The sequence below is a fragment of the Oncorhynchus tshawytscha genome, linkage group LG08 (genome assembly GCF_018296145.1).
Source record: "Oncorhynchus tshawytscha isolate Ot180627B linkage group LG08, Otsh_v2.0, whole genome shotgun sequence".
NCBI lineage: Eukaryota > Metazoa > Chordata > Actinopteri > Salmoniformes > Salmonidae > Oncorhynchus > Oncorhynchus tshawytscha.
In genome coordinates, this window is record NC_056436.1 from 25,452,422 (window position 1) to 25,461,402 (window position 8,981).

Genomic DNA, 8,981 nt, shown 5'->3' on the forward strand with positions numbered 1-8,981 from the left:
TGCAAGTTTGTTGAAGTTTTATTTTTTTGTACATTATGCACGCGATAATGAACATAGTGATACATTGAGTTAACCTTTTTTGACAATAACACTGAACACACACATCATTACTATGGCAACATGCTGAGAGGAATACACACACAGCACAAAAGCACAACACAGCAACACACTACAACACAGTCACTTCCCCTAACCTCTGACTCCTAACACCTGTGTCGATCTGATAGAATTGAATGTGTGCTTATACCTATCCAATTTCTTTCAGATCACTAGTGTCTAGCGGGCTAGGGGACATGTCTACGGGGTAGTGCATAAGGGTCCAGGGGTTAAGGGAAGTGTGTAGGGGCTAGGAGGATTGTCTAGGGGTGAGGGGAGAAGGGTGTAGGGAGTAGTGTTGTGATATGAGGGAGGGGCAAGAGGAGAGGAAAGTAAAGGGTTCAAACATATATACATATTTTCATAGGAGAATAATCAATAGAAACACTTTTATAACAGAGGACTCCGATTTGACAAGAACTATTAACACACCGTTATATGACCCACAGAACAAGTGTTCATTCCCTTTGGTTTCTCTCTCTCTCGCTCACACACATGCGTACACACACAAACATATACATACACACACAACTACAACAAGCACTGGCACAGATATATTGGCTTCAATGTGATACATTGAACGCACACACACACACACACACACACACACAATCTTTACATACACTATCTGTATAGCCCTACACGTTAAAACATGAACCTGTACAGGGTCCAATCAAGGGAAGATATTGAGTGGAGACGTTAGGAAGGTTAAGTGTGTCATACACTGTAAAAAAAAAAAGTGTACTGATTCACATTAAAAACATGAGTGTAAGAGTACCCTACTTAACTAAAAGATCAAGTTGTATAAACATTTATACTATTATGTATCTAATAATTTGTCAACTGGTTTTTCAACTCCTGGGTAACTCCTACTAAAGTTGAAACAGCTAAGGTTTTTGATAGTGTGTGAGTCTGAGGGGAGATATGGTAAGACACGATGAACTACAGAGTCATGGAGTTCTTTACACTGAACACATCAAACACATAAAGACCTGCCTCCCTTCACACCACTGACCTAACCCTATATGTCTCCTCCATCCCTTTCATCTCTCCATCCTCTCTCCCTACCCATATCTTTCTCTATCCCTCACTCCTGTATCCCTCCCCCCAACCCACCCCTCTTTTCTCTTTATTTGAGATCTCCAGCATCTCCCTGGATGGTCTTCTTGATACGGAGCAGCATGGTGGTGAGCCATTGGTCCAGACGAGAGATGGAGTCAAACTCTTTAACAGCTTCAGTAAACGCCTCACAGTTCTGCTCCTCATGGGCATCCAGCAACTTCTACAGAGACAGAGAGGGGGAGGGAGATGGGTGTGGGCTTGTGAAGAAGGAAGCTATGCTGGTAAACAAGCAATGTGAAGTCCGTTAACACACACACACACAAAGGCGCTCATCATGTCTACCTTCAGCAGCTTGCACTCTCTGGAGTCTGCGAAAGCAGGAAACATCTCCTCATACTTCTCTATGGCCAGCTGTAAAAACACACACACACACTTGTAATCACTAATAATTGACAGGTACTCTCTTGGCTCAGTTGTATTATCTGAATGATATATGTCTACTCTGTGTGTCTTGTTTTAAAACAGACAACTACTACCATTAATAATGATAATAATACCTTTGCGTTGAGTTCGTCCACAATGAAGTGACAGAGGGAGGCTTTAAAGAAGTACTCTTTGGCATTATACTTCAGCAGGGGGTTGTCCATAGTATTGGTGGCCACCTGACACACACACACACCATTACATTACTCAGAGAGCGCTGTTCACATTTCATGCGCCTCCCGGGTGGTGCAGTGGTCTAATGCAATGCATCGCAGAGACTCTGGGTTCGAGCCCAGGCTCTGTCGCAGCCGGCCCCGACCGGGAGGTCAATGGGTCGACGCACAATTGGCCTAGCGTCGTCTGGGTTAGGGAGGGTTTGGCCGGTAGGGATACCCTTGGCTCATCGCGCACTAGCGACTCCTGTGGCGGGCCGGGCGCAGTGCACGCTGACCAGGTCGCTAGGCGTACGGTGTTTCCTCCGACACATTGGTGCGGCTGGCTTCCGTGTTGGATGCGTGCTGTGTTAAGAAGCAGTGCGGCTTGGTTGGGTTGTGTTTCGGATGATGCATGGCTCTCAACCTTCGTCTCTCCCAAGTCCGTAAGGGAGTTGCAGCGATAGGACAAGACCGTAACTACCAATTGGGGTAAAAAAAGAAGAAGCAACAACCCCAGTTCGGGAGTTGTAGCGATGAGACAAGACAGTAACGACTAACAATTGGATACAACGAATTTGGGGAGAAAAAGGGGGTAAAAAAAAATCGAATAAATGCATGCATAGCAGACACATACACACCTGCTCGTAGATCTCAATGGCTTTCGGATACTGCTCCAGCTGAGCGCTGTAGTGGCCCACTTTCAGCAGACACTTGTTAGCAGAACTGAGAGAGAGAGAAAAATAAGGAACAGCATAGGTCCTAGTATAGAGCTCTGTGGAACCCCTCATGACGACTCCCACTGAACCCTAACCTCTGTGATAAATAGTACAAGAGTAGTATAATACAAAAGCATTTGGGTGTAGTAGAGTGTAGCATAAGTGAATAGTATAGTATTCATTTATACTACAGAACACTGGATACTCACCTGTTGGACTCCTCCCCTTTATAATAATCGGCTGCCTGCTCATAGTGGGCGATTGCCTGGGCAACAGGAGACACACACGTAAAGTATTGTTAGATGTGAATTAGATGTGTGTATGTGTGTGTGTGTGCGCGTGTTCCGTACCTTCTCTATGTCCACCAGCTCAGACTCGTACACCTCTGCGATGGTGATGTGATGTTTGGCTGCGATAGTAAACCTACCCTGTAATACACATGTGGACAACACTGATACATAATCATTAGAATATACACTGTATCAGCCTTCAAATCGGTTGGTATCAGCCAATGATGGCTGGAAAACAAAGCCTCCTCACACACAGTACATGCACTATTGCACATAGAAATGGGTGAAGCAGGTTAAGATGACAGTGGTATGGTTAGCGGTAACAGGTTAGGAATTAGAGGTCAGGGCTCAAGGGTTGGACCAGGCTTACCATGTCAGTGTAAATATCGATGGCTGCATTTATACAGTTGATAGCCTCTAAAGGAGAGATGGGGAGAGGGAGGAGTGAAAGAAGGGGAAAGAGAAAAAGAAAGGGGGTAGAGAGATAGAGAAAGAGAGAGCAGGGAGTAAGAGAGGTTAGGTTTTCCTACCATAGAGAGTGAAAAAGAAAGAACACAGACAGAAACATACAGTATGTACTAGTAGGGACTACTATTAGGGAGGCGTTGCCCTCTGGGGCGGCAGGTGATTAGAGCGTTGGGCCAGTAACTGAAAGGTTGCAAGATCAAATCCCTGAGCTGACAAGGTAAAAATCTGTTGTTCTGCCCCTGAATAAGGCAGTTAACCCACTGTTCCTAGGCTGTAATTGAAAATAAGAATTTGTTCTTAAATAAAGGTAAAATAAATAAATAGTCTAGTATGTATTGTTGGAGTGTGTTCCTACCCTGAGGATCAGCCTTCTTGTAAGCGTTCCCTGCGTCGACGAAGCTGGTGGCTGAGTCCAGTTTATTCTGCAGCTGCATGTGGAGCCGGGCCCCCTGACAGAACGCATTACCAGCAGCTACACACACACAAACACATAATCATCATATCTATGGAACGTATGTAGTATTTCAGCTGTGTGTGTGTGTGTGTGTGTGTGTGTGTGTGTGTGTGTGTGTGTGTGAGTGACCCACCGGTCCAGTTCTTGGCCATCTTGAACATGTTGGCTGCTCTGGCGTACATCTCACATGCATCTTCTACTTTGTGGTGACTTCCCCTGAAATACACAGATATTCACACAAACGTTTAACAACACTGTAAGGTATATGAGTTCTAGACCTGGACACCATCAGAAAATGTGTTTTTGTCTAGTGGGTCTCATTCAGGAGGATGCAAACTGAATGTTGTCTACTGAAGAAAATCTATACTGAACAAAAATATAAATGCAACACACAACAATTTCAAAGATTTTACTGAGTTACACTTCATAGAAGAAAATCAGTCAATTGAAATAAATGAATTAGGTCCTAATCCATAGATTTCACATCACTGGGCAGGGGCGCAGCCATGGGTGGGCCTGATAGGGCATAGGCCCTACTTGGGCGCCAGGTCCACCCACTGGGGAGCCAGGCCCAGCCAATCAGAATGAGTTTTTCCCCACAAAAGAGCTTTATCAGAGACAGAAATACTCCTCAGCACCCCTCTTCCCCTCCTCAGATGATCCCGCAGTTGAAGAACCCATATGTGGAGGTCCTGGGCTTGCGTGGTCACACATAGTCTGCGGTTGTGAGGCCGGTTAATAAACTGCCAAATTCTCTAAAATGACGTTGGAGAAGGCTTATGGTAGAGAAATTAACATTAAATTCTCTGGCAACAGCTCTTATAGACATCCCTGCAGTCAGCATGCCAATTGCACACCCCCTTAAAACTTGTGACATCTGTGGCATCGTGTTGTGAGACAAAACTGCACATTTTAGAGTGGCTTTTTATTGTCCCCAGCACAAGGTGCACCGGTGTAATGATCATGCTGTTTAATCTGATTCTTGACATGCCACACTGGTCAGCTGGATGGATTATCTTGGGAAATGAGAAATTAAATGCTCGCTAACAGGGATGTAAACTAATTTGTGCACAAAATTTCAGAGAAATATGCTTTCTGTGGGCATAGAAAATGTCTGTGATCTTTTATGAAAAATGGGACCAAGACTTTACATGTTGCGTTTATATTTTTGTTCAGTATATTGAATATCTCATGAATAGAGCTGGCCTACTCTACATGTCAGAGAGCCATGTCTGTTCTGCAGAATATATTATGGGGCACTACCAATAAGCACCCTACTGTTGTCATTAATGAGCAACAACCCGGGCCGGGTGGCGCAGCGGTTCGCTACAGATCCGGGTTCGAAACCGGGCTGTGTCGCAGCAACCAGTCCCATAAAGCCAGCCGGGATGTCACTGTCCCACGCACGCACGCTGATATGGTCGCCAGGAGTAGGTGTTTCCTCCCACACATTGGTGCGGCTGGCTTCCGGGTTAAGCGAGCAGTGTGTCAAGAAGCAGTGCGTCTTGGCAGGTCGTGTTTTGGAGGACGCATGGCTCTCGACCTTCGCCTCTCCCGAGTCCGTAAGGGAGTTGCAGCGATAGGACAAGACCCTAACTACCAATTGGGGGGGAAGAAGCAACAACCCCGGTGGTTAAATGGTACATGTTGTCAGAAGACCTGAGCACAGCACATCTTTCCCTGAGGCCTGACTGCGACAAACAGGACCGTCATCCTCCCCCTCACTTTTGCAAAATTATATGCATAATAATTACATTAATATAGGCCTAACCATCATACAGCTAACCAATACACTCCCGATGTGTTGTGTCCAATGTCAAGAAAAATCGACACATCCCCTTGCCGTGATGCAGCAATAGTGAATCTGCGCTCGTGAGTGTACTGACTCGGTAGGCTACATGAGAACCAGGGCATCTCATCTCACCCGAACATCCCTCCCAAGAACGAGCCGGAGGACTTGACCTTCTTGTCTGCTTCGGCCATCAGCTGCATGGCCTCCTTCTCTTTTCCAGAGGTATCCATCGCTGTTTGGGCTGTGTGTGTGTCGTCCACAAGGTAAAAACAAATATTCCGCAGAATCCGTTTAGCTGGGAATGGATTCCGAGAGATGGTGCTGATGAGAGTCCTCCTCGGTCGTATGACTTTATCTATTGATTCTCTCTTGGTGCATTACCGCCACCTATCGATCTGGAGAACATTTCAACAAGTTTGACTCCAGCACGACTTATTTGTAAGAATCACACTGCATTTATATATATTTTGTCTACCATAACAAGTGCACTATATAGCGTTTCATCATACAAGACTGAAAACAAAACTCTGCAAAGTATGTTTTATGCATTTGAGACTTCTGGTTCTTCTTGAAAACATAAACAGAGCCATCAACAGAAACTGTCGTTTTGTTAACTACTATTGTTTGCTAGCTATTACATTTTCAATAAAGCTCATTATTAATGCATCGTAACCAAAGAATATCGATTCATCTTTAAAGTTTGTCTTCAGAGAAGTCACGTTCGCTTCCCCAACAACAAACTCGGGTGAGCAGCAACGTTCGTCTTCCAATGACTATCTTACGTTCTTCTAGTAGCGGGTGAGGTAGCTAATTCTAGCTAAGTGGTAACGTTAACTTTTCAGCATAAATTGTGAGTTTGATAGCTGGAGTGGAAACGCACGGCCTCCCCCAGTGCTCAAAGAGGTATGGGTCAGACACACACAGTTAGTCTGCGGTAAGTGTCGGTAATACTAGTCTCTAACCAGCCTCTAAATATCCCCTAACCCCTCAATGATGTCCAAGTGAGCCCTTGGTTTCGGGACAGCACTGACAACATGGTGGATACCTGTGAAGGTAGGGGTGATTGGTAATTCAGCATCTCTTGCTCTGTTTGCCTGTGTCTGTGGTGTCTCAGACCACTCTGGACAGACTCTGTCCTTATAAAGGCTGGGCCCTCTACTTCATTGAATGTAGGTGTGTCTATGTACATACACACTGCCTGTGTGTTTCCTGTGTGAAGGTTTCATACAGAGTTCTCCATATATGGAAAAGATCAAAGTGTTTGAACAGTACTTCACCTCACAGATACACCATTGACAAATATGTCAAAAACATAGTCTGAAGACATCATTTTCAGCTCTGAAAATAGTAGCCTTTGGTGAGAGGGTGAACTTTTACCTTTTTATTTTAATAGGCAAGTCAGTTAAGAACAAATTCTTATTTTCAATGACGGCCTAGGAACAGTGGGTTAACTGCCTGTTCAGTGGCAGAACGACAGATTTTGTACCTTGTCAGCTCGGGGATTTGAACTTGCAACCTTTCGGTTACTAGTCCAATGCTCTAACCACTAGGCTACCCTGCCGCCCCAACTTAGTGTGTGTGGGATGAGTTTGAGCATCAGGGCAGTGTGTTGGTGGACTATAAGCGTCTGGTTGAGGATAAGGAGGTTTGTATGACTCTGCCAGACCAATCAGCTAAGAGAACAACCAGAAACCACCCTAACTGTCTGGAACTCACCATACACCAGGTACACACACATCACTGAAGGTAGGTGTGTCTACGTATTTTAATGTGTGTATGTGTGTGTGTCAGTTTTGACGGAGGACTTGGAGAGACATGCTGCGGGGTTACAGGGGGAAGGGCTTCCCGGGGGGGCCACACCCATCATTAACATACCTCAATTCCAGGTAAAACACACACAGTTACGGTCTCTCTCTGACTCGGCTATTAGAAATATGTGTTTGTCCCTAACTGTGTCTGTTTCAGGTTGTATAATTATGAGTCATTGACAGCCCTGAGGACCCTGCGGGTGAGTGTGTTTGGTCGGTTGGTGTGTGTGAGGGGGACCGGGGTCTGTGCCAGCAACATCACACTCACCCTACCACACGGCAAGTTCACCATGCCCACCAAGGTACAACACACACATTCACTTTCACCACAGTCGACATTGGATTGAACCCCAGGCTGTGTGTTTCCTCAGTGCGTGCAGCCAGGTGTCGTAGTCGTTCCTTCATTCCCAACAGCTCCCGTCTCACCCTCACTAGACTGGCATAATATCAAGTAGCTACACTATTATTTATCATGCTTATATTGTATATGTCTATACAATTCAATTTAGAGCTCCAGAGGTTTCTTGGGTGTATGGGCTAGGGGTCAGTGTCTAGGGTGTATGGGCTAGGGGAAAGAGTTTAGGGGGGGCTGAGGCTGTATGCAAACTCTTATTTCCCATGGTGGTCCAGGAGATTATTGGAGGAGAGCAGAGGGGGGTGGGGCGGATCCCTCCGGACGGTGGAATGTCACCTGACCTCTGTGACAGTGCTGTCCCTGGAGACACTGTTACTAACACAGGAACTGTCCAAGTCTGCCAGGATGACACACAGTTAACACCCTAGAGACGATTATCTAAGTTACATAACAAAGAAATTCCCATCAAAATCGGTCAGTTTAAGCTAGAGATGTTTTTTTGTTGTTGCATTGGATGCGTCTCAATCCCCTGCTGTGAAAGGAGATAGTGATGTTTGTCAGACCATGAGACATCTCGGTCGTCTCACAAAAAAGTCTGTAGCGTCTGAACGGTTTGACCTAAACTATTACATTTGTATTTGCCAGGGAGCAGCTACTCTTCCTGGGGTCCGAACACACCAAAGCACCCACATTACAGATAAAACAGGGAACTATGTTTGTACTGAATGAGCTAAAGATAAAACAGTACATCATATAACATCCCTACACCACCATACAACAATATCAGTGTGCGTGTATGCATGTGTCTATACCTTTGTGTGTGTCTCCTCACAGAACCCATAACGTGTATTTTTACCTGCGTTTTAAATCTTATTCTACTGCTTGCATCAGTTACCTGATGTGGAATAGAGTTCCATGTAGTCATGGCTATGTGTATTACTGTGCACCTCCTATAGTCTGTTCTCGACTTTGGGACTGTGAAGAGACCTCTGGTGGCATGTCTTGTGGGTGTACATTCAGCTTGTCAACACCTCTTAAGGATGAAGTCAATCTCTCTTCCACTTTGAGCCATGAGAGATTGACATGCATGTCATTAATGTTGGCCCTTAATAGTACACGGAGAGCTATCTGTGTTGCCCTGTTTTGAGCCAACTGCAATTTTCCCAAGTCCCTCTGTGGCACCTGACCACACTACTGAACAGTAGTCTAAGTGTGACGAAACCAGGGCCTGTAGGACCTGCCTTGTTGATAGTGTTGTTAAGAAGGTAGAGCAGCGTTAAGAAGGTTGACCATGACAGTTTA

At 45.3% G+C, this 8,981-nt stretch overlaps 1 protein-coding gene across 2 annotated transcripts; it reads right to left on the reverse strand.

Annotated features, from left to right (window-relative positions):
- Positions 1 to 5,874, reverse strand: napba (N-ethylmaleimide-sensitive factor attachment protein, beta a). Of its 2 annotated transcripts, XM_024415432.1 has the most exons (10): positions 5,649 to 5,874; positions 3,858 to 3,940; positions 3,626 to 3,742; positions 3,173 to 3,219; positions 2,863 to 2,940; positions 2,722 to 2,777; positions 2,435 to 2,519; positions 1,716 to 1,820; positions 1,501 to 1,569; positions 1 to 1,378 (listed from the first exon to the last, which is right to left on the reverse strand). In XM_024415432.1, the coding sequence occupies exons 1-10, from the start codon at positions 5,744 to 5,746 to the stop codon at positions 1,226 to 1,228; spliced, it is 891 nt and encodes a 296-aa protein (XP_024271200.1). In that variant the 5' UTR covers positions 5,747 to 5,874; the 3' UTR covers positions 1 to 1,225. The 2 variants fall into 2 exon arrangements, with proteins under 2 accessions (XP_024271200.1, XP_024271201.1); XM_024415433.1 differs by lacking the exons at positions 3,173 to 3,219; positions 3,858 to 3,940; positions 5,649 to 5,874 and having other exon boundaries at positions 3,626 to 3,733.
- Positions 5,875 to 8,981: the final 3,107 nt, after the last annotated feature.